Source organism: Gymnogyps californianus, chromosome 6 (assembly GCF_018139145.2).
Source record: "Gymnogyps californianus isolate 813 chromosome 6, ASM1813914v2, whole genome shotgun sequence".
NCBI classification, from domain to species: domain Eukaryota; kingdom Metazoa; phylum Chordata; class Aves; order Accipitriformes; family Cathartidae; genus Gymnogyps; species Gymnogyps californianus.
The window spans coordinates 16,227,289-16,254,563 of record NC_059476.1 but is presented as its reverse complement, the minus strand read 5'-3'; the positions used below and the strand labels follow the sequence as shown (position 1 = coordinate 16,254,563).

Here is a 27,275-nt window from a genome sequence, read left to right as displayed (position 1 = left end):
CGCTTTGGCTGATTGACAGGAAGCTGCAAGTGCTGTCCCTGAGTAGTTGGTTCACTTGTCCAAGGATGCTGGGATAGTTTGTGCCTCAGGGGGTTCTGGTGCATTAGTTTGTAATAGCAATGTATTACAAAGCTGTAGCATTTGTATATACAAAGAAATAGCAAAGCTATTTCTTGGACGCGCTTCCTATTCCTACTGCTCTGTCTGGAAACTACCTCTGTTGGTTCTTTTCTGTCAAACCCTATCTGTAGATATTCATCTCCTGCTGAGTTTTTGATCACTGTTCTGCTGAGCGTCTGCTCATGTTGAACGTGGCCAGATCTGCACCCTCTTAACACACAGGTCATCTCAGTATGTCGTGTTTGAGCCTTTTGCTTCCCTACTCCTGAATTTCTCTTCAGGTATAGCGTTTATTATAGGTGATTACTGTGTTCCAGGGTCTCTCCTCCTCCTCCTCCTAACAGCACAGTGGGATATATGGTTATCCTAGCTTAGCCCTTGTGACTTCCAATCTGGAATAGGAGAGCAGATTGGTCTGTGGTTATGGTATTGTCATGTTGTGAGAGTCTGTTATTTCCACACTCTGTGCTGTAGTTTCCCTTGTGTAAGGGGATCGTGCTGAATTTTGGAATCTGGAAGAGCATTATGAGAAATCATTGTTTGGCCTATTACTTTTCAACAGGCATTTGATGTTGACCAGTTAGAGACAGAATGCTGAGCGTAGGTGGGCCTTTGGTCTGAGCAGGTACAGCCAGGGCTGTTCTTGTTGCTTTATGTATGCTTCCAGTGCTGTTGCAGACAGAATGGTGCTGTTTTCTCTTTTATGTTGGAGGAATTGAAGCACAGAAAGGCTAAAGTGCTGCTTCCTGAGGAATCGAATCCAGTTTCTTCTCAGTTCCAGTCTAGTGCACTAATCCTTACCAGATCTGGCTTACCATGTGCTACAATGAGTGGTACGGACCTTGCCTTGAGAGTACGTATATGTGAACAGGCTGGCTGTAAGAGGTCCAGGGTGGTTACTGTGCTGCTGAAGCACTCGTAGGCAGAGGATTTCTCTGCAGCATGGAAGTGTTGCCCAGATGTCATTATCAGCTGCCCTGTAGTGACATGTGGGTGGGGATCCTCCTAAGGGGGTTGTGAGTTGAAACACTGAAAGGAGGACACTGAATATACTGTTGGTACAATGGTAATTTCCAGAGGGAATGGGAAAATCCCTGTTCTTCCCAGTGTGCCCTTAGAGTTGAAGGTAGAAAATTGGAGGATTTTAGTAGAGTACAGGATCCTGTTAATTGATGTTATACTGCAGCTGAGGAGCCCTCACATCTCTCTTTCTCCCTTGCTCTTTTGTTGATGGCCATTATATGCACCATTAGAAGATTTTTGACCTGTAAGCGTAGCAGATGCGGCAACAGAGGCCTCCATACTGTGCTCAACCCATCCAAGCTCTCATTGATGTGTGTCTCAGGGCTGTTCTCATCTGCTCTGTTGTGCAGTAACACATCAGAGCCTTCTGATGCTCTTGGCAGAGTCTGTGCTACATTCTGACTTGCCCAGGGGACAGTACTACTTCTCCCTTTTTTTTCCCCTTTTCTCTACTTAACCTACCTCCATGCTCCTGTTGCATTACACGTGATCTAAACAGTGAACACTGAGACACTAAATAGAACAAAAACTTTGTGTGAATCCCAAATGTGCTGGGACTGAATATACTTGTGTTTGAAACAAGGCTTACAGGGAGAGAAGGTAGGTCTGCTATGGGAGGAGGAACAGGGGAAGGAGGGAGTGAAGGGCATCTGTCCATAACAGGAATTACCTCCTTCCTGGTAGAAGACAAGAAGAGATGCTGCTGCCCACAGTCATCTTACAGAGGATTGGCTTGAAGAAGGGCAGCACATAACTGAACAGGAGTACTGTTCCCCTCAGCAGACAGACTGGCCACAAGAGCTGATAAGGGAAAGTGTCTGTCCTCAAAAGCAGCTGTGCAGCGGAGGAGCTAAGAGCCTCTTTCACTGCAGTCATTTCAGTTTAAAAAGCAGGGAGGGTATCTGTAAAAGCTGGTGATGTCACTTTTCATCCTTTGGCTATAATAATCCTTGGGAGAGAAAATTGCCTAAAACCCAACCTGTATGCTTTACACCACTTTCACATACAGCCAATCATATGGCTTCATGTCCAATTTAAGTGTCCACTCAGCATGCTTTTCTACTTGGTTTTGAGGCTGTAAATGTAGGTGTTCAAGGCCGCATTCTCTTCTTACTGATTTAAGAAGCATAGCCAGCGCACTCAGCTCAGGTCACAAAATGAGAAGCTTGCATGCAAATACTGATGGCTTCTAGTTTAGTTTAGTTACAGCCTCCTGCTTTTGTTGCTAAAGAAGCTCTAGTGACACTATTAGATTGTGAAATTATGGACGTTTCAAGACTCACCATATGGGTGTATTGGGTCCTGGTAAGGGATGCCAAAGACAAGTATCTTTAGAAAAAAAAAAAAAGGCTCTAGAGGCTCTTGCAAAAATGGTGCTGTTTTCCAGTTAATGTTGAAATAGATCTCATGCCCAAACCATCCATCACTGTTAAATCCTGGAGCACAAATTGGGATAATGTGGCTGAGCCCAAGCAAGGGCCACAGTTCTGTCTGCCTGCGCAGCTGAGAGATTGAACTGCTCCTCCATTGGGAAAAAACATGGATAATTTCCTGGCTCATGTGAGAGGGCAGCCTGCAGGTGGAGTATGAGAGGCAAAAACAGTTGATTGCGGCAGGGAAAAAGTGACACATCTGGTTTGGCTTCAGGTTGCTCAGGAGTAGTAGCAGCAGTGCCCCATTGGAGCGCAGGGGCAGAGGGGTGTTCAGCCAGTTGGACCTTTGCTCTAAAGGTTTATTTTGTGTGTGTAATTGTCACTGAAGGGCACTGGGCATATGAAGCTGGATCTAAAAGTTGTTAATCCTGAAAACTCCAGGGCATAGGTGTCCTCATTTTCAGTACGGGGTCTGCCTTACAAGCAAACTACGGAGACACAGGTAGCCATAGATTTCAGGGTTCGTTTTCCACAGTGTTCCTGTTCCTTAGAGCCACTTGAGCAGAGGCTGGTGCAGAATGTGCTGGTGTGGAAAAAGATCGGTTGCTCTTTGAGCATCGGTGTAGTGTATATCCTAATCAGGAGCACTGCAACTTTTTTAGGAATGCATGATTTCCAAACAGTTGGATAAATTTGTGCAGTGCACTCGGTAACTGTAAACCTGGTGGATTAGCTCTTCTGACCAGCTCTGAGCTTCTTCTTCATGTGAAGCACGTCCCTCTCTTTCCTAGTTCTTAGGGAAGGAACAGCATAGATCGACTGTGAGTGGGCTATGATGCAGTGCAATTCAGGTATAAAGATTGATTTCAAGCAGTGGTAATTTCTTGTCTTCTTTCTGACTGGAACAGGAAAATTAAACATGAGCAAATTCATCACAACGGCTGGAACAAATGTAGGAGCTGTTGTTGGGGTAGAACAGAGCAACAGTTCTCCTTCAAGTGTTGTCACCAATATAGAGCAGTGCAAGTGCTTCAGGGTGGTATCTGAGAAATACTGCAGTGGGCAGTTGTAGGGTACTCGTCCCTGTCAGTTGGTGAGTGCTCGTGCTCTAGACAAATGATGGTTACGCTCGTTCTTTTAAAAACAGTGTCTTCCCACCATGGGCAGATTTCATGTTCACTGTGTTTGGATGTTCAGTGGCTTCTCGTCACGCTGTGCGATCACCCACTGGCAAAGACCTTTCAGCACAGCTCTGGTGGGAGAGTGAGAGATGATGGGACGAACAAGAGGCTTCACACGACTTGTTATAGGAAATCCAGAGCTCTGCTACTCGGCTTTCAGAAGCCTCAACTGCTAGCAGTTGAACAGCAGCGCCTGGTCACGAGATGTGGCTATGTGGAATTGTGTGGCTGGGAAAGAGGTAAAACCATGCTTATAACTATTAAATAGAGAGATGGCCAATAAGCTGCTGTGACAGAGATGCAGGGCAGCTCTCTTCAGTCCAAGGCACTGACTGCGGGAGACTCCACTTTTTTGCTGTGGAGGCTTGGTTACCTTGGCAACCTGTTTTTAGCTGGATCTCTGCTCCAGTGGAGAGCCCATCTGTACCTGCTACTTCTTTGTTTTGAGATGGCTGTTTTACAGAAAAATATCTGACAGGAGTATTTCCAGAGCTGGCTTATTGTGGAACCCAGGCTCTGCTTTTGGTCCCAGGAGTTTCAGTCTGATGATGAAGTGATGATGGTATGGGGAGTTCTGTGGCTGGATTGAAAAGGTATTAATATATCTGCTTCATTGAGCTGGGCTGCTGTCATGGAAGGGAGAGATGCTACTGCTGATTGTTAAATCCTGGAATAGCTCTCCAAGATAAATCACTTGCATGTCTGGAGTTTGCAGAGAACTGTGTTCATTCTGGTTTGCAGTTCAGCATCAAGCCACTAGCTGGTAGATTAAACTGAAGTAGCTTCTGTCTGTGATGAGTAAATCCCCACACTAGGGCTTTAGGCTTCCCTTTTGGGAGGCACGTATAAACTTTTGATACTCCTGGTGAACTTCTGGTATTGGAAGGTAGTGGTTACAGGACTGTATTCAGAATTTGATAATTTTGTTTAATTCCAGATCTTACTAGTCTCTTCACATCTGTCTTTTTACTGTAGTTTTTTTGGTTTTACTTTTTGTGAATACTTTGTAATCTGGGGGGGGGGGGGGGGGGGAGGTATCTAAATTTTGCCCTTACCTCATTCCTGTTCCCTGTGCTTTATCTCCTCCTATTTCATAGGCTGTACCTTTGGGCTGAGATGAATGGTCTGTTCTGTATTCACTATGGGGTTCTCCGAAACTGGAGTTGGTTTTCTCGCAGGTTACTGGATAGCATGTGACACTTGTGTAACCGTGGGGGGAAGAACAGATTAACAAATTCTAGTTGTACCTCTGAGAAATTGGAGTAATGCCTGGTGTTACTCTGTTAGATGCAGTTACCAATTAGTAGGTAATTAAAAACCTTTTTTAAAAAGTCTGTATGGTGTTCCAGCTTGTCTTTGCAGGCTAATTCAGATGTTTTAAGTCTTGAAATCTGTAGACTTCAGAACAGAGAGTACATTGAGAATCTGTTCTAGGCAGGCATCAGCTTTCAGTCCTGAGCAGCTATAATGCAGAAGAAAATAGCTTTCTTTTCTGAAATTTTCAAGAACTAGAAAAAGCAAGATAAAGAACTTCCCATTTTATTCAAGTGTATGGAATACAATTGTTTATAGTAAAGTCTGTTTGATTAAAGCTCTTTTAGCCAACCTTTTTGTTAATTCCCACTATCACTAACTGATTTTGGGTGGTTAGAGCAGGAGCTTTTGTTGTGGGTTTTTTTGGGTTTTTTTTTTTTTAAGACAAGTGTGAACCAGATCTGTAGTCTTTACTGCACAGCCCTAGATAACTGACATAATGAAGTACTATATCCTTCCTTGTACCATTGCAGCAGCATTGACAGAGAGCTACAGAAAAGCTATGCTGTGGTTTTTTTGTTACTTTTTTTTTTAACTGCATGCATCAACAAGAGTGACAGTTTGGGGCTGACTATACATACCTCGTGTTGGTTATGTATGAAGCAGAAACGAGACAGTTGGATTCTCCAACCTCAAAGCTCACCTCAGGATCTGGCAGACAGAAAAATCTCCCATGAACTGACTAAGCTAACAAGAGACTTACCTTGAGCCTGACTGGGAAGTCAGTGAAGGAGAATAAATGTGGGACAGTAAAATAGCTGTCACTTACCTGTCCAGCACAGTGTTTTAGCCACAAAAAAACCCCAACAAACCCCACATGTAAATTGATATATTTCTGAGAGGTGAGCAGCTGGCATTTAGGTTAGTTTATACTAGATAATGCAAATGCATCTGTATTTAAGTGACTTGTTGAGAATGGCTTTACTTTTAATTTTATTTAAAAAATACATAATATTTTCTCCTAGCTTTGATCAACTTGTTGAAGTTCCTCATGTCTAATGAGACTGTGTTGCTGGCCAAGCACAACATCTTCACCCTTGCTCTTATGGTGAGTACAGACAAAGCAAATCCTCTTATTTTAAACAACTTAATCTTGAATGAATCTTAGGAAAGAATCCAGGATTTCTGGCCTGGTAAGGAGATACCAGAACAAGTCCACAAAGCGAAGGAATATCATTGCGGTTGGTTTCGCTAGATGTTTGGAAAGGGCAGTGCTTGGACTTGCTGTAGGGACTGCTCACTGAAATAAATAAGTCTATGTGAGGAAAGGCTTAATTTAATTTTCCAGATTTGGTAATGTTTTTTCTTGTTCTGTGGCCCTTTGTATACAAAATAATAGAAACCTGTTTTCCTGGCCCCAGATACGATAGTATTTAAGCTTCTTGTCTGTCTCTTCTGTACTATAAGGAAAAGAATAGATACAGCAAGGAAGTTAATTAATACTGTGTAATGCAACTGAGAGCTATTTCTTTGAAGGTTTTGGACATAGTTTGTATTGTTTCTGTTGCAGAATAGATTTTGTGTAAATATTCCTGTTGTAACTTCTTTTCACTTCCTTGTATAGGTTGTGAACCTGTTCAACATGTTCATCACTTACGGAGACACCTTTCTCCCCACTCCCAGCAGCTATGATGAGCTGTATTATGAAATCATTCGGATGCATCAGAATTTTGACAACCTTTATTCTATGGGTGAGTACCTCCTGACTGGTCAGGACTACTGTTGACTGGAAGTGAGGGTGGTGGTGGAGGGATGTTTGTGTCAGGTGTTTTCTGTCCACCTGCTACTGATGTGCATCTTGGTGAGTGGACATGTTTTGTGTACTAGGACATGTTTGGTAAATTAAGAATGGAGAGAGGGATGAACTTGTTAAAGGGGTAACTTTTAGTCAGAAGAAAAATAGGAACAGACCCATTGCCTCTCTAGCAGCCACTTACCGTGGTTGGAAATATAAATTTGTTGGCACAACTGGATATGTGGCATTTCATGCATCTTCGTGTAGTTTGCATCTATTACATTCAACAGTTTCAAGTAAGAAGGCCGGTACATCCTGCAGAACCAGCCAGCACAGAGAAACACTCAATGCAAACAAGAACTTGGAAAAGAATTGGAGAAACTTATAACAAGAAGCTTGCTCTGCTAGACAAAGCACTTCTACTACACTCATTGCCAAAACAAACCGAAAAAACAGCCCTCACAAACCTGCTTGCAATGACAAGCAAATCACTGAACTGAAGAATGTGCCTACTGGCAAAACAGGGAGAAGCTGCCATCCTTCAAAGAGAGAAGAGGCATGCTAGAATGCCACCAAGTGACACCCAGCAGGGAAAAGAGGAACAAAGGAGAGCAAGGAATACATGGAGGCATAATCAGGCAGTGTATATACAGGAGCCTGCAGCCAAGGGTAGCTGCAGCAGCACTGGTGTAGTGCCTGCATGCTTGAAGCTGTGAAGAAAAGAATATAGCTGTGTTCTTTGTTTGTTTTGTTGTAGAAGGACCTTTCTTCCCTTCACCCCCTGCTCCCTTCTCAGCGTGATCACCCAATGAATAACAAGAGTTAATATAAGCATATAAGGGGAGTTAAAGGGCAGTGGGAGACAGATAGTTGGCCACAGCACTCTTCTGACATGGGAGAGAACCATCCTCACCTAAATAAAAGTAGCCAAAATACTCCCTGCAAATGCAAGCAAAAATGAACTGCCCTTTTGTACAAACTTCCTACAGTTTTCATCCATTGTATAAGGGATCACTTGGCCATTTTTAGTGCCATCTGAGCACATAAGATTTTTTACTAACCCATTTCCTGCTCCCAAGAACTGCAGCTAGTAAGATGGGGTGCTTTTACTAGCCAGTAATTTTTCAAACCCATCCCCTGTGGAAACTGAAGGAAAGTGGAATGGAAGAATAACACATTCAAATACTTACTCAGTTGGGTTGCAATAGGCACATCTGACCTGTTGAAACAATTCATTTGTCACATGAATGTTTTCCATCCTGCTACACAGGGCAAACCCCTTTGAATTAATGTTGTAGATGCCTGAATGGAAACCCTCTCTGAATACATTACTTCAGATATTCAAGTACAGTACCTACTGTTTGACAAAATAATGTTACTCAGAGCTGACATCTTTTTTTCTGCAGATGACACGTAATGGTAGCACTAGGAAGTGAGAAGGTAGCACTGTCTCAAGTTGATGAAAGCCACAGTTTAACCAGGTGTCCTGACAGCTTCCCTTTGCTTGTCAGTCCATCTCACTGGGACTACAGTCACCCTTCTGTCGCCTAGCCTTGGGACATTTGTTAGCACAGATGAGAAAGCTACTCTGTCCTTTAGTTTTCCTGTTAATGTGGTTATAACTTTCTACGTTGGGAGTGGAGGTGGAATCTAATTGCCTTGGGGTTTATTTATTTATTTTTCTTGTCCTGAATCTGAACTTAATCCAGATCTGCAGGACTGAAAGCTTCTCTCATGCAATAATAGGCATGAGTATGCAGCCACTGTGCTTATGGATTCACTTGTCGCATCTGTGTTTCTAGATGATCCTAAATTTCAGTGACGTGCTGTTCCTTCACTTCTAAGTTGAAGGTGAACCTTTCTTGTGGAATGTAACCTCCAGAAAACTCTGTGTATACAAATTCATAGAAAATTCCCTTCTTTTCAGGCAATATGGAAATTAATGCAAACATTTGCTACAAGATCTGTTATTGTTTTGGTACTTACCAAGAGATTTGCAGGTAACTGCCACCATAGAAACACTACAGATTCTGACCTAAATAAATATTTTTGGTACCCTGGCAGAAAAGAATTGGATTCCCTAGAAGTTCTTCCTTTTGCAGAATGTTTTCAGATCTGCCTCCAAGTCTGTCAGAGACCATCTGTGCAACAGAACAACACCCTTGTTCCTACAGGGAGCGTTTTTCCCTAGGCTGGTGTGTAATTCCTCTCTGCAATTCCAGATAAACGGGGCGGTAAAGAATCCATCGCTGCTGGGGTGGGTTTAAATTGCAGGATGTAGTCCAGCTCAGATGGAATCTTGCATAAAGAGGAGAACAGTGGTGTGTGGAATAAAAGGTATCATAGACCTGGGATGCTGCCCTGTTTCTGGTGGAAATGAACTTTAATATCTAGTGACGAAAGCAGTTAGGAGGACCTAGGCTCTTCTATCCCCTCTGCTTCCTGTCCCCCAGCCGTTATTTTGTTCTGCTCACCTCCTGTGTTCCTTACGTTTCTTAGATGGGCTTTGAAGGGACCTTCTGCCCTGGATGACAGATTGTCTCAAAGATAACCTTTGTTTTGATGTGGTTCCCAGACTGCCATCTCACCAAAGCAGATTTTTTTTGGCGTTTTGGATTAGAAAGTTGCCAGTTCTGTGTCAGCACTGTTAACTGTCTTTTCCTTTCAGTTCTAAGGCTGTCTACCAATGCTGGTCAATGGAAAGAGCCTGCAAGCAAGGTGACCCACGCATTAGTCAATATTAGGTAAGGAGTAGAAGTTAATAACCATTTTAAAGATTCTTGTGTCCTGTGTGACTGCATTCTTATCGTGACACTTTCACATTTGTTGTATTGAATTTGGTTTTGAATTTGTTCTCTTTGTTGGGCTAAATTGCTGCTCTAAACAGGGCCCACTGGGATAAAGAGAGGATCACCAGGGTTTGATTGTCCTCTCTCTAATAATTCTCTCGGCTCTTCTGTAGACTGAGTGCTTTCAAAGCATGGCACAAGCTGTAATGAATTAATCCTCACAGCATTCTTGGGAGAAGTTATACAGTAGGGAACAATGCTGTGCTGGCAGAGCAATTGTGGACCTAATGGATTTCTGTTGCGTGATTCTATTGCAATTCTATGAAGCTACGAAGGGGAATATAAGCCAGCTGTAATAAGCAGATTCAAGACCTCTTTTAACATTGCAAGATTTTTGTGTGTGTTTAAAACTGATTATTTAAGGACATTACAGTATTCTCTTAAACCTCTTCCTCCTGTTCAAGGGCAGAAGTTATGCTCTACTTGTAAAGCTAAGGAATATCTAAGCGTGCTTTTGTGCTGTGCTTCACGACAGCAATAATTTCTTTTCCTGTCTTCTGAAGCAGCTAGTACTGACGAAGCTGGGTACTGGGCAAGAGGCTCATGGATCTGATTGACTGGAAAATGGAAGAATGTTGAGAGGGACAATTTACTGTTTATCTCTGGCTTGTAAACAAACCATAAAAGATATAAGTATTTATATTGAAAAAATATCTGTCCATCACTTCCCTGGTCACCCCAGACACTTGGTGTCTATGCAACACCAGGTAGCTCAGTACTGCTATATTGCTAGTACTTGTCATTTTCCTCACTACAAAAGAGGTTGTGTAGGACAAACTCTCTGAGGGCATCTTTCAAGTCAATATACATCTTACGTGTCTATAAACCACCTTAAAGGTTCCCTTAGTAAGTCTGTAAGTTTAATAACATCACATATGCTTCCAGAAGATTTATTTTGCTACTATCCTTATTTTTGTTTTTTGTAAACAGACATAAATGAATGCTTGTGGGCAGATAATGCACTTGGAGTTGAGCAGCAGAACAGATAACTGTTGGCAAATTAACGTCATTTAATGGGACACAAAGCGTCTGCCCTAGGAATTCTCTGCGTACCCAGGGAGAGAAGGCTAAATTGGGAAGAGATAAAAGCGAGTGGTCACAGAGGATTTGTGCTCACCTCTGGTTTGTGCAACCGAGATTTTGCATTGGCTCATTTCCTATTGGCTTAACAGCTGCTTTTGTAAAGATCAGCATGCAACTGAGACAAGATACAACCAAGAAACTGGCACGGTGATACCCCTCCCTGGACAGCCTGTATCAGACATGTTCAGTACATGGTGCTGTCTGGAACCAGTGAAGCCTCTAACATGATTCTCTTCTAGGCTTTGGTAGCTTTCCCCTGCTCCACCCAACTGCTCATGTATGTTGAAATTTCATGTGATCTTTCACTAGCCTCAGAAGTTTTCATGAATGACTGCTTTTCATTCAGTGAAATTAGAAAAGGTCTAAATTAGAGATGATTCAAGGCCTGGAGAGGGATTAGAATTCAGAGAAGTTAGTCTGTTTGACTTATCCCATTTCCTCTTTCTCTCAAAAAAAAAAAGGGGGGGGAGAGGGGGACAGGTATTTCATCTACCGGTTTGTTTTCTTCTCATGGTAAAAATATTACATTTGAAGGGTTCTTTAACTGAATAGATTTGAGAGCAGCCAGTTGTTGGCAGCTGGAGAAATCCAAAGCTACTGTGCTTTTGTGAAGGTGATTGACAGTGTGATGTTTCGAACTGGTGACTAGGACTAGATGCCTTTTTTTTGGGAGAACATGCTTTAGAAAGTTCCAAAAGACTCATCTCCGTACAGGGAAAATGGATGAAGTGAAGGGCCTGTGATAATGTAATACTCCATTTTGGCTTAAAGACTGAATTTAGGCGTTTGAAAGTTGCAGATCATGCAGCAGAAGAACAAGAGGATAATTCTTCGAGGAATGCCTCGAACCTTCCAAGGTCTGAAGTTTTCTTTAGTCTGTTCAGAAAGACCATTTTGTCCTGGTCTGTTGGCTGCCCCACTTCTGTGGCAATGTCTGTAGGAGGACTTAATACTAGAGCCACATGTTTTCTTCTGGTGTTAGACCAGGAGTGCAAACTGGAGCCTTGTGCACACACACTTGTGGCTCTGTGTTGCAGAGTCATGGAGATGTTGCAAGCCCAAATCACCAAAGAGAAAAGGGAGAGAGGATGCTTGAGAAGAATAAACCGTTCAGGGCTGTCAGGCTGATGGCTTTATTAGAGAAAAGCAGTATGTTAATGAATGACAATATTATCATAAAATATAATTATTTTATGCATTGATAAGGATGTGCTGGTTTGAACCTGGCTTAGCTCCCCATTGTCTGGATTGTGTGTTTGTTTATGCCCCTTTGGTTTCCCCTTAGAGTGGTCTTAGTGTACTGTTTCTTATTTGGATGCCTTTGCCATGAAGGGAATGAGTTTAGAGAAAGCCACCTCACATTGGATTTTTCCCTCAGCTTGTTCTATCATTCTGGCAAGTTTTTATGAGCAATGATTATCTGCTTTTTGCTGTAACAGTGCAGTGCAAAGTCATGCTTTAGTTTATATCTTCATCTCATTACAACAGGTATTTAAAAATAAATAAGTAAAAATTGTCATTTCCTTATCCTAAGGCTTTTGGTGGGAAAGATTACAAATGTAAAAACATCTGTGTGTGCATGCATGTGGTGGGCTTTAACAAGTGTCTTAAATCCTAGTGTACAATCTTATGTGTATTTCTGCCAGGAGAGGAGTGGTGAGTTGTTTACAGCTTTTCAAGGCTGCAGTGCATTTGTGTTACAGCAGTAACTGTTGGGGAGACACATAAAGCACCCCTGCTTGTACCCCACAGTGCTGGATTGGCAAGGTCATCTGATTAATGGCTATAATACAGAGTCAGGATGAGTAATACCTAGAGAATCTTTGACATGTTCTTGTTTAAGCTCAGCCGCAGAGAGGGATCCCACTTTGTGTATCCTATTATGGTATTAACTGTACTTTTTAGGTGGACCCTATTCTCCACTAGGCAATCTGACTGGGTTTTGTTGTTGCTGATTAGCTGATTTTTCTAGTCCTTACTCCAGTGAAAAGAGCAGTCACGAATGTTCTTTTTGAGTATTGAGAAACGGGGAGGCCATTCCTACCTTCTCTCCATACCTCTCCTTTTTACAGACGATTCGTAATTTCTGTCGAACCGAAAGAAAATGAAAATTTGAAGAAGAAAGAATAATAATAGCCTTATCTGGCTAAAGTCTTAAATACCATACTGGAATGAGTGATCGCTATTGCTGTCCTATCCCATAATAGTGATTGTAACTTCTATCTGGGGACTTGTCTCTGTGGTTTACATAAATAATTGAGACATGACGGACTGCAAGATACAGCTGCAGCGCTGATGGGGTTGAAATAAGAAGCTGCAGCAGTTAGTGGTTTGAAAACTCACCTTCTCACCTATGAGGAAATAAGCACATTTTGAGACACGTAATTTTTTTAAGCTAATGAGCCTCTTTAAGATAACATTGTGCAGGTTTGCATTTAATGAGAATTTTACTAATGCAGGGTTCAAAGGGGCATCTTCTGATTGCTTACTCAGTGAGGAAGGTGGCAGCTGAATCCCCGTATTCTTTTAATAGACTTTCTCCTGATCGGGATTTTTTCAAGGTGAATAAATAGATTAACTCGATGATTAATAGACTGAATTTCCCCATTGTCTGAAATTCAGTCCCATCATCATTTTTAAAGTAATTTTATTTTTCTCACTGAAACACTTTTAACAAGCAGAGAGTAAGTTTGTAGTATGGAACTAGGCGATAGGATTTTTTTTTTTTTTTAAAAAACGTGTTTTATGTGCTGCTGTAGCATATGCTGCAATCCTCGCTTGGGTGCTTTCATTCACTCTTCCATCTTGCAGCTACTTTTGTTCCACGTGAGCCACCCTGTGTGATGTTCTTTTGTTGTACAGGAGGTGCTGCTTCTCCCAAGGCTGCTTTTGGGGTCATAAAGGAGAGAGTGGGGATTTGGGAGAAGCATTTAAAGCATCGCACGGATATGTATGAAATGGTTATGCTTGCTGCCAGCCTGGGCAGGAGTACTCTGAAGGAACATTTACAATTTTACTCAGGTGAAAGAGGGCCAAATTGGGCTGTGCTTGTTTATTGTAGGATACTTGGCATCCCTGCTCTGAAGCTATAGCTCATGTTAAATTACTAGCACTCCATAGAACTGCACTTACTGAAAACCTTGACAGAGGAGGAGGTTCCATTCAGATATTTGTTAGAAAGTAGGTGGCTGCAAGCAGTCCACATAGTACCTTCGGCATTGTTCCACTTTACAGCAAGGAATTTAGCATCTGTTCATGGGAAGAGAAGAGCTAAATGCTGCTGACCTAGTCATGTTGTAATGGATGGCTGGAGCATTTATGTGGGATACATGAAAGGGGACCTGCTGGTAGTTAAGTGCTTCTGTGTGGAGTGGAGGCCTATGGATTACAGTCAGCTGAGACTGTGTATATATATAAAAATGTATATTTTTTACACACACTTCCGTCCTTCCCTCTCCCTCTCTGTACAGACTTAATGGACACATACACACATCTCTTGCCAATATGAATAAGAGAATGAAAAAGGGAGGGCAAGCATAAAGCCTGTTTATGAAAATAAATGGTCGAGAAAATCTGTGTGCATATATATATAAAATATGGATGTCGGTGTGTATATTACATGTATATGCACGTATATGAATACATGTATCCATATATGTATATATGGATATTTGTGTATATATAAATACATATACGTACATATTCACACATGCATATACTTACAAATATATATATATTTATATATAAAACACACACAAACATCTTGCCTTTGACAATGGGCTAATCTAAAGCCATGATTTCCAAGCTGAAAAGACCAAGCCACTTGCTTGTTTCCAACTTCTCCGAGATGAACCATAAGTGTTGGCTAAGGGTGCTCAGGTGTTTCTCCTTTCAGCAGTAGCTGCCAGCAGCAGTATTGCACTGGGTGCGTATGTAACCCCCGGGACTGACGGACCATGCAGAACTGCTCGGCTCGGGCCAGCCAGCACTGAGCAGCAGAGGGTGTTCAAGCATGCAGGTTAGCCCAGCATGATCTGGAGTTCGTTCTCTATGATTCTTAAACCTACTTGTGAGGGCTACCGCTGGTGGAATAACAGCTCCATTGAATTGCTCACTGAGGTGTGTTTAATGGTAATGACCTCTGACATGCTGTCACTGCTAATCAGTCTCACTGAGCTCAGATCACAGGCTAGTACAAGACAGTCAATAATTATTTTTTTTAATAAAAAAAGCAAAAAAAACCCAAAGAGAAACTCATAAATGTATTTTATAGGTACTTTAAAATCCTAACATAATTTTGCCAAGATTAAGGATCAAATTGTTGCTAAAATGCTGTAAGAAAACTTCCAAGCTTTATGCACGTAAGCTATTTGAAGAGTTAGTTCATCACAGTTTTCAAGTGGTAGCCTGAAAAAATTATGATGCTGAAAAACTGAAAGTGGATTCTAGATGAGGATTCTGGCTTGGTAATCGCTTCACTCCTCATTGAAGGAGCAAAGTTAGTAGACCCTTCTTGTAATTTCATGTGTTTCTTGTTGCATGCTTTTCTTGTTACATAGGGACTTTGGCACAGCAGAACAATTCCTGAAATACCACAGTGGTTATAGTGGAGCTTGGTTGCTTAGAGTTCATCTGCTACCACTGCTTGTTTTTCACTTGACCTTGCGGTATTCTGGTAGGGAAAGTTCATTTGCTAGGAGCAACAGATTTTGACATGAACAGATTCTGGCATTAGCTGGCACCTGAACAGAGGAAGCAGGTGGATTGAAGGGGAAAGACCTCACTTCCAGGCCATTGTGACCAGCAACATATTAACAGAAGAATAAAAAAAGAAAGAAAGAAGCACTCCTATCTCAGGGTGCATTGTTTCATCTTTTCGTGGCACTCTACCCATGCTTCCAGTATTTTTATTAACGTTTAGGGTTTTTCTCTAGTTGCGTAACTTCAGTGTCTCATTTCTTTTTACATTATCTGATTTCTTCTCGAGACAGCAGTGTTAGTTTTCGGTTATTGCTCTTTATTTACTAGCTGATTCATCTTGGTGTGCTTCTCTTACAGAGCCGTAGCCAATTTCATTCTGCTATAATTTTCCTTCATTCTTTCTCATTCATGCAGTGGCTTAATTAAATGTTGTCTCTGCCACTGGCCCGAATCCAGAGAGCAAATCTGTTAGTTGAGTGGCGTTGTATGGACCAGTTCTACTAACACAGCAGTGTGGTTCAGCAAGTCAGGTGCATCCCAGGTCACCTTCCTTCTTTCTGCAAGTAACTCCCCTTCCCAGGCAGCAGTGACTGAAATGGACTCTGACAATGTCAAGCCTGTTTTCTCTTTAATGAACTTCCCCCCCCCCCCCGCCCCAGTAGGTTTCTGGGAGGATTAATTTCTTTGCCTTTTTTTTTTTTTTGTGTGGTGACTTAAGGTTTCTAGAGCTGATGCTGATTTTGAGTAAAGCTGTTTGTATGGCAAAGAAATGTCACTATCTGAGATGCCATAGCCATGGCTTGCTTTCTTCAATGCACTTGAAAGCCATGCTGCAGGGATCACTTTCTCTCTAAAATTTCATCCTGAAAGCAAGCAATGCTTTTTGGATTGGGGTGGGGATGAATGTGAAATGATTTATCCCCAGGATGGCAGCCTCGCTTAACTGGCTTTCTTAGCTTCTTTCCAATGTCTGCAATTGTATCGGCCACTTTAATCTCCTTTCCTCATGTCACAAAGTCAACAGGTTGGCCTTTTAAGAGGGAACTTGCAGAAAGATCCACTTCTGTATTTCAGCTGCTCTGTAAGGATTGCTGTAGAGGTGAGGCATCTGTTCAAGGGAGGATTGTTTGCTGGGCAGAAGGGAAACTCTTCTGCAGCACAGCTGCTGTTTGGCAGTCTCTTCCCAAGTTCAGCAAGTATCTTAGTTCATGTGATTCTCATAAGGTGAACTTCTCACTGCAGAGTTTACCCACTTGTGAACCTTTGTCTTCCTGACTATTTTGTTGGAACATTTCTTCCTTGAGATCTGAAAGTTTTAGAAAGTTAGCCAGGATCTGTAGGCTACTTAGCAAAGTTTGTTGAGAAATGTTACCTCCATTACTGAGGTATTGCAACCCAGATTTCATCTACCCTGTATCAAATGCAACTGCTCTGTGAATAGGGGAATTCCTGTCTGCCGATCTCATTTACTGGATTCATGGGTGCAGATTGTGAGCTTACAAGACGGAGTTAGTTAAGCTGCTAGCAATTTTTTCTTGAAAGCTGTGTATTCAGCTTTGGAAGTATAATGTTTGGCACATAATTTCAGCTTTTATCCTAGTGAATTCAGGGTCTGGAGCTTTGGGAGAACAGTCAGTAGAGGAGAAAAGTGGAAGAGACTTCTCAGCGCGATTGTCGTCTCCTGTTTGATTTATGTGAGTGACTGCACTGCCTGGTCTGAAGAAGTGTGGCACCAGGCAAGAAATTCTTTCTTGTTTTGCTTGCCAAATACCTTTCTCTGTAGAAACATAAAAATAGTGGAGAATATATGTTAGCATTGGGAGTGGTTTGGGTTTATTTCAGAAGTGGATATAATATTTATTGGTCAGAAATTATTTTTCTGACTCGTTTGCAGATATTTTGGTCTTTAATCCCCTTGCTGGGCACCGGCAAGTTACGTATGAGCTCAGTAATACAGTAAAGCATGTGCTGCAAAGCTAGGAAGCGGTCTTGTAAACATCTCAGGGTTTTTGTTACAGCACAAAATCCAAAAAGGTCTGCTGGTTTCTCACTTTGAATGGTTGTATTGTTTCATCCTGTTTACAAGAACAATCTTAATTATTTCTCTGGTACTGTGGCTGGCCTGAGTTCAATTCCTAATTGATAGATTTCAACCTTACTGTCGACATCTTTGTTGGTAGCTCTAATGCAGCCAGGAAGCAACCAGATTCTCTTGGCCCCAAAAACTGGCCATACTGGAACATGATTGAAGCACAGTTTGAAACAGCTGTTTATAGCTTGTCGAAACTTTGCCCATGCTGGTTTTATTCTTTGGGTAAATATAAGGGACTCTGATCTCCACTGGTCTCAAATCTGGCTTTCAAGATTTGCTTTAATGGAGAGAGAACATTAACCGGCTTTCTTCAGAACCAAACAATGTAAAAAGCATTGTGAACTTAAATAACACCTTTATCCCTTGAAAAATGATGTAGTATAATGCTGTTTTGCTCTTTCTATTTAAAAGAAATCTGTTGCTCACAGTAGCAGCCAGAATTATTATTCCCTCTGAAAGTCTGGGCTGTGGGATGTGTACTTAAAAAAAAAAAAAAAAAAAAAAAAAAAAAAAATCTTTTCAAAATCCAGTAACGTGTATTTCTTATTACCTTATACTAGTGGGGGGCCTAAAATTTGGGTTTGCTCTAGAAATGTAGATGCCTTACTGTCTTAATTCTTCCTTTAGGACTACATTGAGAAAGTACCTGCTCATTAGGTACATCTGCTCATTAAGGTAATGAAGTACCTACCTTATCTTGAACTGAAAGCAAGGATAACATATTGTTAGCATGACTGCAGAACGGCAGTCTGTTTGAAGATTGCACCAGAATCTGGAGCTCAGTTCCCAGGGAACTGTGGGAGGAGGGCATCTTGTTTGTAAGATTTTGTTCATTAAAAGAAACACGCATCCTAGCTTTCAAAGTTAAGATGCTTGTTTTTTAGGAGCTCTTCCCACTGAAGGCAGAGGAGGTTGTCTCACCCCACCAGCACAGGGGCTAGCTTCACAACCGTCAGTAAATACCAGTTAGTATAGCCAAGACTAAGGTGAAAGTAAAATGCTGCCTGGAGGAAGAAAAAGGGAGCTCGAGTGTGTTGGGATTTTTTTTTTCTTCCAAAATGTGAAAATATTTTGGGCTCTAATATCCACGTGTCCAGATAGAGACCATAAGATACATCAGAGCTTCAGGTGGTCTGAATTAAATTGGCTGTTTGGGAATCCCAGAATGCAACCTTTTGTTATTGCTTTTTTAGTCTTTAAGTTTTTTTTCTAACTCTTGTAGCTAGAAGAGTGATTCAGAAAATGATAGTGTAATGCTTCTGAAGTAGCAATTTCTCCCTTTGCTTTGAGGTCAGATTTCTGTTGCCTGTCTCAAGGGATGCTATTTGTAAAGTTCGGCAGTCAGAAATGCCCATGTGCTTGGCTGCTTCTTGGCAATCAAAGCCAGCCAGATCGAGGTGTAACAGTGATCTCATGAAAAATTAATCAGAGACGGGTATCGGATTCTGATCTCTCATGCTGATAAGGGTTTAGTTGAAAGATGTTACTCTGGCAAAACTGCCCCAGTGTGCTTCCTCAGCCTGTGCTTCTGTGATCACTTGGAGCAGGTATAAACTGACAGTGTTGCTGAGCAGGGGGATTCACCTGCCATTCATTCCTACAGTCTCTTCTGTGGGGAGCAGCCTGCATTGTGCAGCTGCATGTAAAGGAGGAAACTGGGGACCTGACCCCAGATAAAACTGTCTAGGCAGGAAAAAAAAACCAAAACAATGTGTTTTAGCCTGGGTCAGTTCTCGAGCCTGGTTCATCGCATACAGGTATGCGAGTGGTTGTGTCAGCCCTGTAGAGAGCGTGCGTGCAAGCAGCTTGGTGTTGGGGACAACGGGACAGTCTCTCTTAGCAGCATTGACCCGTTACACCAGTTTTAGGCTAATATGCTGCGAAGTGTTTTTTAAGTTTATGTCCGCCGTCATCAGTGGTCACTGATGTGACTCTTTGCAGGGGTCTAAGCGCATGTTCTCTTGCTTGTGCTGGTATAGTGCAGGTGGTTTTTGCAAACTGTTCTTGCCATTAAGAGAAATATCAACATAACTATTGCCTAAAGTTTCAGTTTGCGTACTGGGCTTGAGACAATACTGCCACGCGCCCAAAAAGTGAGAACTTGGGTGCTAATCAGAAGGGAGTCTTGAGTCGGAGATTGCTGATGCATTGAAGGCATCTCACTGCAGCGGACTCCTGTTTGATAGGATATAAAAACATGATTTCAAATGTGTCTTACTTTGAGGATGGCTGAAAGTGGAATGACCTTAAAAGCTCCCTGGCAATTCTTTTGCCTGACTTTGCTGGAAGACTTTGAAAGCCCAAAAGCTTTTTCATGTTGCTGCTTTAGTGATTAATTAGGTCATCACTTTGTGTGTTAATTACAGTGACATTTTTCTTCTCATTAGTTGGATTATGGAAAGTTTTTGAGTCTGTGTGGGATGGGAAGTAATGCAACCTTTGTGGCCAAGGGAAAGATGATTTCAAACTTTAGAACACTGAATTTCAATGATGGCTTTGGGTACTGTGAAAAAATGCTTCTATACACTATAGAAAATGTGGCTGGTAAGTGCTTTGAGGGCAGGATAAATGCCTTTTATTCTAAAAAAACTCATGATGTTGCCCACACTTTGGATGAGGAACTTTAAACTGGATCCTTCTTCCAGAATGTTGTGTGTTGTGTTAATTAATGTAAAGCTCTTGCTGCTGACAGAGGGGCATGAATATGATATACATTATAATGTCCTTCATGGGATGTCTGAAAAGGCTTAACAGGGCGTCTCTTAAGCAGGGCAGTGTACATGAACAAAGGCCAATTGCTGTTACTTATACTTTTTTTTTTTTTATAATTATTCAATGTCCTCCTTATTATTTTGCAACACTGCTTTGGAATCTGAGCTTGACATTAACTTTTTATGGACATTTGAGATGAGCTTGTCTGAGGCAGACATTCCATTCTAAACTCAGAAAGCAATAGGTCTGCCATATGTTGTTCTTGATTCCTTTGTTCATTAGTGTTTGAAAGCTGTGGTTGCTTTGAGGCTAGCCCATGTATGCTATCTTGAGCCTTGTTGAAGGAGCAGACTGTGCAATTCTCACTGGATAGCACCTATTTTTTCTTCCTTGTTTGGTGACTTCCACTCTTGGCATAAACTTCTGTCAGAAATGAAGAGCCACAAAACAAGACTGCTCCAAGATCTTAAGTTTGGCTGGGAAATAAAATAAGTCAGATTGCAGTAAGGGAGGTTCTTCCCAAATTCTTCTCAACGTGGGTGATCCAATAGTGAACAGATTGCTCAGGGAGGTTGTGCAGTCTCCATCCTTGGAGTCATTCAAATCTTGCCTGAACACAGCTGTGAGCAAACTGGCCTAACTGGCCCTATGCTGAGTATCAAGTCGGACCACATCACCTCCAAAGGTCCTTTCCAACCTAACCCGTTTGAGTTTAGAGAGCAGTCTCTTTGCTGTGTGGTCAAATGGTAAAAGAAGCAAGAAAGCTTGTTTTCTTTGAGTGCACTGTGCTATATGTTAACTCTGGGTCCAACTGCTAAAGCTGCTCAGTAGAGCACTTAAATCAGTGGGAGCTTGTGGTGCTCGGCATCTATTTGCTTTCTCTGAAAGATCAGTAAAGGGTAAAAACTAGAGGACTTGCAGTATGTGTTGCCGCAGATGCCCAGTATTGTCTCTGTCTGTGAACTTATCAGTAAATTGGATCCTGCTGATGAGATCCAACTATGCAACTCAGTCATTTGTGAGAAGAAACTATTCTCAGTATGATTAATGCTGTGGTTGATGATGGGGACAGAAAGCACTGCTTTGAATAATGCCTATAATGGCATATTCCCCCGTGTGTATGTTTAAAGGAAGAGTCTATGGTTATATGAAATTGAGGGCATTTAAGAGGCAGTTAATGACAAGTGAAAATGATAGCTAGGGTAGATTAATTGTTAAATGAATTGTGCCTGCACTTGCTGTCATTTTAATGTTGTATCAGTCGAATTTTAAGTATGTTGTTATATAGCAGGAAGGCATCAGGAAACAATACTGTGCACTTAGGTTCAGGTCAGAGGAGTTTAAAGGCTTAGCCATCAGGAGTTTTTCTCAGTGTAGCCATCTTTTTGCTGTGTTCCCCCCCCCCCCCCCCCCCCCCAGAGTACCAAAATTTGTATTTTGATTAATTTTGCTTTATAATTTTTTCCCCATGCTTTTTTTGACAGTGCAGTAAAGCAGTATTTTCTCATAATCAGTTTAATATGAGTTTTGTTTTAACTGTTTTTGGAATGAGATGATACTAACTGAACTTGCTCCGGAACATAGCTCATGGATTTCCTCCCCCCCCGCCCCCCCATTGCACTTTATCTCCAGGACTCTTTATTTAACTTTGATTTGGCATGGGGCTACTTTACATTCATGCCTTCAATCTGAGTGGAGCATAAGGGAAATTATCAGGATGGAAGAGGACTGAAAGCAGCCAGGCATAGGTCTCATCGTGTCATTACTCTGAAGAAATCTGTCTTTTGAATTGATTCAGAGTGACAGTGGGGCAGGAAGGCACTGGCAGAAGCTGTATGTCTCTAGCAAGCTTTTTTCCACACATGGCCCACAGCCTCACTTGAGTTGAGTGAACTTTGTGTGGTCTCTAGATGAACTGAATGTTGCCACATCTTTTGGTAAAGTTTAGTGGTCCCTGTTAAGACTTAAATGCACCGAATGGTTCTTAGGGTTCTTTTTTCTGTCTGATAACACTTTTTTATTTTTTAAAGCATTTGCTGTACTTGGAGGGGAATCAGTTTGGGCCCAAGGACACCCAGAGGATGTGAGCTTTGATTGCTTTCAGCCTGCTAATCTTCATGATCCAAACTGTGCACTCAAGCAGAAGAACAACAATGCCCTCTACACAGTAAGACAGGAAAATACCTAACAGAAAGCCTTTCCTAGGAAGAGAGGAGGCCTTCAAATTCATCTTCTAGAAAGATAAACTTGGATGGGGACAGGGGCAGACACAAGCAACAAGAACCATGATTTCCTTCCAAAGGACACTTGGTGCGTGCTTTGCCCAATCCAGCAAAGTGAAAACTAGTGGTTACTAATGTAGCGGGAAACAGAAGCGACATAGAACAGCTTCTGAAGCTAAAGGACAGTTTGTAATGTGAACAAATGGGCAGGCAGTATCATGAATAAGTAAAAGTTGGAAGTAAAAGGATTTCTATCTTTAAAAGCACTGAGGGTCTGGGGCAGTCTTGTGATTACTTAGAATGATGCAATCTAAACTGATCTGATTCCATTTAAAAACTAGTCAGGGAAGGATTATCTTGTAGCTGAGAATATGAGAGGATGGAGAGGGCCAGAATCCCAGACTTGCACCAGGAGTAGCCCAGGTAAGAGATGCCTGCTGAGGTTCTCAGTGAGCAAGGCTGCTTTTTTTTTTTTTTTTTTTTTTTTTTTTTTTAATTCCCCCTGCCCCCATCAGTAATGTTACCAGCTCCAGGGCATTACGGAGATGGGTCAGATCAGGTTGGTCAGTGGATTAGGATGTGATTCAAATAGTGTGGTAAATACCACTGTAGTGTTTTCTAAAGTATAAGGCTTGTAAAAACTTGTAGCTGCTTTTTGTAAGCTACTTGCTTCCTGCATCAATGATTCAGAACCTATTAGTGTTAACAGGCTAGCTGGTTCAAAAAGACTGATGCCACTCCCTCCTGTCAGTCAGGGATCACTTCTCCACTAAAGGAAGACAGTAAATGTCTTCTGTAAAATTCAGGGGCTGGCTAACAAATTGCCGTTTAGAATACATTACAGATGATGAATGTGATCTCCTTACAGGGAAATCTATTCGTTTGACTTAGTGCTCTTACGATTAATTGCTTGCCAGATTAAATTGCTCCATAAAACGCATGCTACTTTATTCGATCTCTTCATGATGAGATTAGCTAGGCCATGCTGGTTCTTTGTATGTTAATTACAATGGTATTTTCTTCTTCTTCAATTTAATTATTAAATTGTTTAGCACAGCATGCCTTCTCCTAGCCTCAGGAAGGATGTCTGTATTTTTCTTTTGACCACCGTTTTATAATCTTATGCCCTTTTTCCAGAGATATTCTGGGTTTCCTTTATAGAAGTATCACACACTGTAGAGGATACATTCTGAGATTTTTCTGTGTTTTCTTTGGTGTGCTGCTGAAACACAGGAATGGTACGTACCCTTGCACAGGTTCACCATGCAACACTCTAGGGTGAGGAATGAGGAACGTCTGAACGGAAGCTGTGGAGGCAAATTTCCAGAGTTGCCACCCAAACAGGAATTTATCTGGGTACTGAAGCTCAGCTTTCTGCTTCTGCTGAAAAGTGTAAAGCTCACCAAGTGGGCAGGATGTTTACTCTTTGTCTCACCTGAAAAATCAACGCTATAGCAGTTCAGTATTCTCTGTGCTGCTGAAGTTTCAGGGCAGATTTGGAGGGAAGAACCACTTGTGCTTTCCTCATTCTCGGAGGCCTTCTCTGTACTCGCTGACCATACCCAAGACTCTTTTTCTGAAAACATACAAAATGGAAACGTAAGAAGCTGAACAGCACCAGAGTTGTGGTAGCAGCCTAAAATTACTGAAGGAGGCCTACAGTAAATAATTTCGGCAAAATTTAAGAAAAAGCTATTTTAAGTTCTTGTTATAAAACTTGCCCCAGCCTTTAGGATATTAGTTTGTTCTCCCTTCATCAGTCAGGTACCCGACTACATGTGCAACTACCCCCCACATGCATGCACAAAATAACCCCTATCCTTTTGCAACACTAAGCCTGGGATTTGCATATAACCTAATGTTCCCACAGCAACATTACAGTGGCTCTGTTGTAAAGGTGTTGGTTTTCTTTATTTTCTTTCTTTTGTTACTGTTTATGCTGCTATACCATTCTAGATGAAATATTTAATATGCACCAACTAAACTGTTACTTGTGGTGTTTAAAATCATTCAAGCTCTGGGTCTAAAGTGGAGCTTCTCTCTTATCCAGCTATAATATCTTTCTTTTAATTTGCTTCTCAACTCCTCTCCCTCAGTAAATAGTGTATTATCTTCTATTGTAATTGATTCCCAAAGGCAAGGCAAGTTTTTGTATTAATTAACCTAGTCTTTCATTTGGTGTGTATCCAGAGCTTAGAAAATTCAAAAAGGTGTAGCAGAACTAGGAAAGTTTCAGAAAGAGGCAGCAAGAATGACTGAAGGTATGGAACCAGATGTGTTATGAAGAACATTTATATAAATGACAAGTCTTCAGGCTGGAAGAGAGATGGCAGAGAATTTTGTAAAAAATATTAAATGTCCTAGAGCAGATGAAGAGGAGCTACAAGAAGAGGGTGCATCAGGAGATCAAATAAGCTCAAACCAAAGAGATACTGCTTCGTGCAGAACTTAGTTAAGCTGTGGAATACCTAAAAGGTTGTGTGAATTTAAAGCAATGATTATACAAATAAATGGAAGAAAATTCCATCATGGGTTACTGATCATACAGATACACTTCTGCCTCACGTATCATCTTGAACTACATGTGGCTGGAAGTAAGAGTTCTTTCTGGGGCAGTATGATTTTATTCTTGTCTGCTTTTATACCATTGCCTGAACTCCCATTTCTAGAAACTTTTGAAGTCAGGACACTGAGCTGGCCTTTGCTATCTGACTCAGTATGGCAATTTTTAATGTTTACATAAATTTTATCTGTCAGCAGCCTCTCAGGAATCAGCTATTTGCTTCAAAGCCTTTACCAAGGGTAAAGCAACATGCCAGCATCCCCATCCCACCGCTTTCAGGACTGAAGGATTACATTTTACTTACAACCACTCATCTAGGTTATGCATGTGGTTTGTTAAATCTGTTGCTACTTTCAAGTCGAGAAGGCTGAAATCCCATGTTAAGTGTCTGTAAGCTTCATTGTTATATGAAGGAGTTTCTTACCAGCATTTTGACCCACATCAGCTTTGCATACAGAAGAGAAGGCCTCCAAGCCTTTCTGTGACTTTCTGCTGCTGCTTGTGTGTGCAGGGGAAATATTGTCCTTGATAATTTAGAAGAGGAATGTCTAAGGAAGAAGACTATACTTTCCTATGAGCTGGTCTGTCTAGCAGCCTTTTGCTCTTTTCTGGGAGTGGCAGAGAAGTGTGTAATTTTCTGGAGCACTGGTGGAGAGAAGAGTGGAATGATTAGCCATGGAACATTTTTCTTCCCTGGTGATTTTACTTTAGAATTTCAGTCATTATCTTCACTGTTCCTTTTTTCTCCAGAAAGAACTCATGGAGAGCTGTCAGGATCATGAACTCATAAATCTCATGAAAGTAAAACCTGTGCCAGCTGAGCAAGGCATGATTTTAATTAAGACTAACGGGACTTTTTGTCTTTTTCTTTCTTGCTAGCCCTGAATCAAATATAACAGTTGGGAAGAAAGGTCTTCGTAAGTTCAGTAGCCTATTGTTAGCTAAAGAAGACTGAGTTGGTGGGACCTTTTGAGACTTCTTTGATTTTTAAAAAAATAAAAAATTAAAGACCCTAGGTTTTTTTATTTGGTTAAAGGGACAAATCCTTTTACTGAGCTCTTGTAGAGCAAGGAATTGAGCAGGGATGTAATCTGTTTTTTCTGTTGCAGGTTACTGTTCTAAAGGAAGTTCATGTTGGATAATTTATCATTCGTTCCTTTTTCCTTCTGGCTACTGCCGATCCCCATGCACTGCTCTATAAATAGATGTTTAAAAGGTTCTTTTGCCAAAATCTCTGAAGACAAACTTCGATCTCACTAAATCAAAAAAAAACCCCTATCATCAATTCTCAGTGCACAAGTTAGATGGGTTGGGAAAACAAACGGATCAGGGTGGGAGATCTCTGCTGTAAGTGCCTCAAAATAATGATCTGTTCTTTGTGAAGAGCATTTATCTGTGAAGACCAGCCAAGGTGAATTAAAAGAGCATTATCTGGAAACAGGCAGATGTGAAGCCATATATCTTACTGTCGTCTGCTGTCCCGTGTTGGTCCAGCTGTGGGCTATATCTGTATGGAGGTGGGGAGCGTCTTTCCGTCACTGAGGAACTAAGGCTTTGTGGCTCCAGCTGGTTCTCCTGCTCAGCACTGGTCTTGCAGGCCAGTTCTGCCCCTGTACCTGTGCTGCCTACAACAAGCACCAACACAGTGGAGTCTGAGAAGTGTCTCCTTTGGAGTACACTGCTGACCTGACTGAGTGCCAAACTGAATTTGCCTCCCATCCGTTTCTTTCCTAGTCCATGGTGCCTCTGACAGGGAAAGCCATCTGTGTTACAGCCTTTTTATCTTAGCTTGGGGAGGGAAATGAAACAGAGATACTGTATTGCTTGCAGTCTGATGTTGCAAAGCAGTTTAAGTGACCTATTGCACGCCAACCTAGCCCTGACTGTTTAGCCTCTAAATGAGGCAGGTTCAGTACTCATTGAAAGGTTGCGTGCCGAGGGTGCCTCTAATTCTTGACTTTCTAAGCAAACCTTTCCTTCTGTGTTATCAGTTACTCAGTTGAAAGAGTTTTCTCGGTGTGGAACGATGCTGCTGTGGAACCCTACTAAGGCCCCATCTGCTAAGAGCTTGTATTGATTTGTGTCTTAGTTTATAAAAGCCCTCAATTCTCCTTGTGTAAATGCCATAAATAATGCAGATGTACTAGATGAAATGTGCTGCAGGAACATCCCAGAAATCATTTTGGTCTGGGTTGAACTGAGCTAATCTAATCATGGTTAGGAGTTTCTCAATAGCTGTGAAGCAAAAAGTATATTGTCTTATTCTAGCTTAATGTATTAGTCAATACACAGGGGTAGGAAGATAGG

At 41.6% G+C, this 27,275-nt stretch overlaps 1 protein-coding gene across 2 annotated transcripts in view; it reads left to right on the top strand.

Annotated features, from left to right (window-relative positions):
* Positions 1 to 27,275, top strand: part of ARMH3 (armadillo like helical domain containing 3) — a 133,934-nt gene that overhangs the window by 51,146 nt on the left and 55,513 nt on the right. For both annotated transcript variants that reach the window (XM_050899031.1, XM_050899030.1), the window contains 3 exons: positions 5,977 to 6,059; positions 6,576 to 6,702; positions 9,415 to 9,490. In XM_050899031.1, the coding sequence (XP_050754988.1) occupies positions 5,977 to 6,059; positions 6,576 to 6,702; positions 9,415 to 9,490 (286 nt within the window). The remainder of the gene's footprint in view (positions 1 to 5,976; positions 6,060 to 6,575; positions 6,703 to 9,414; positions 9,491 to 27,275) is intronic.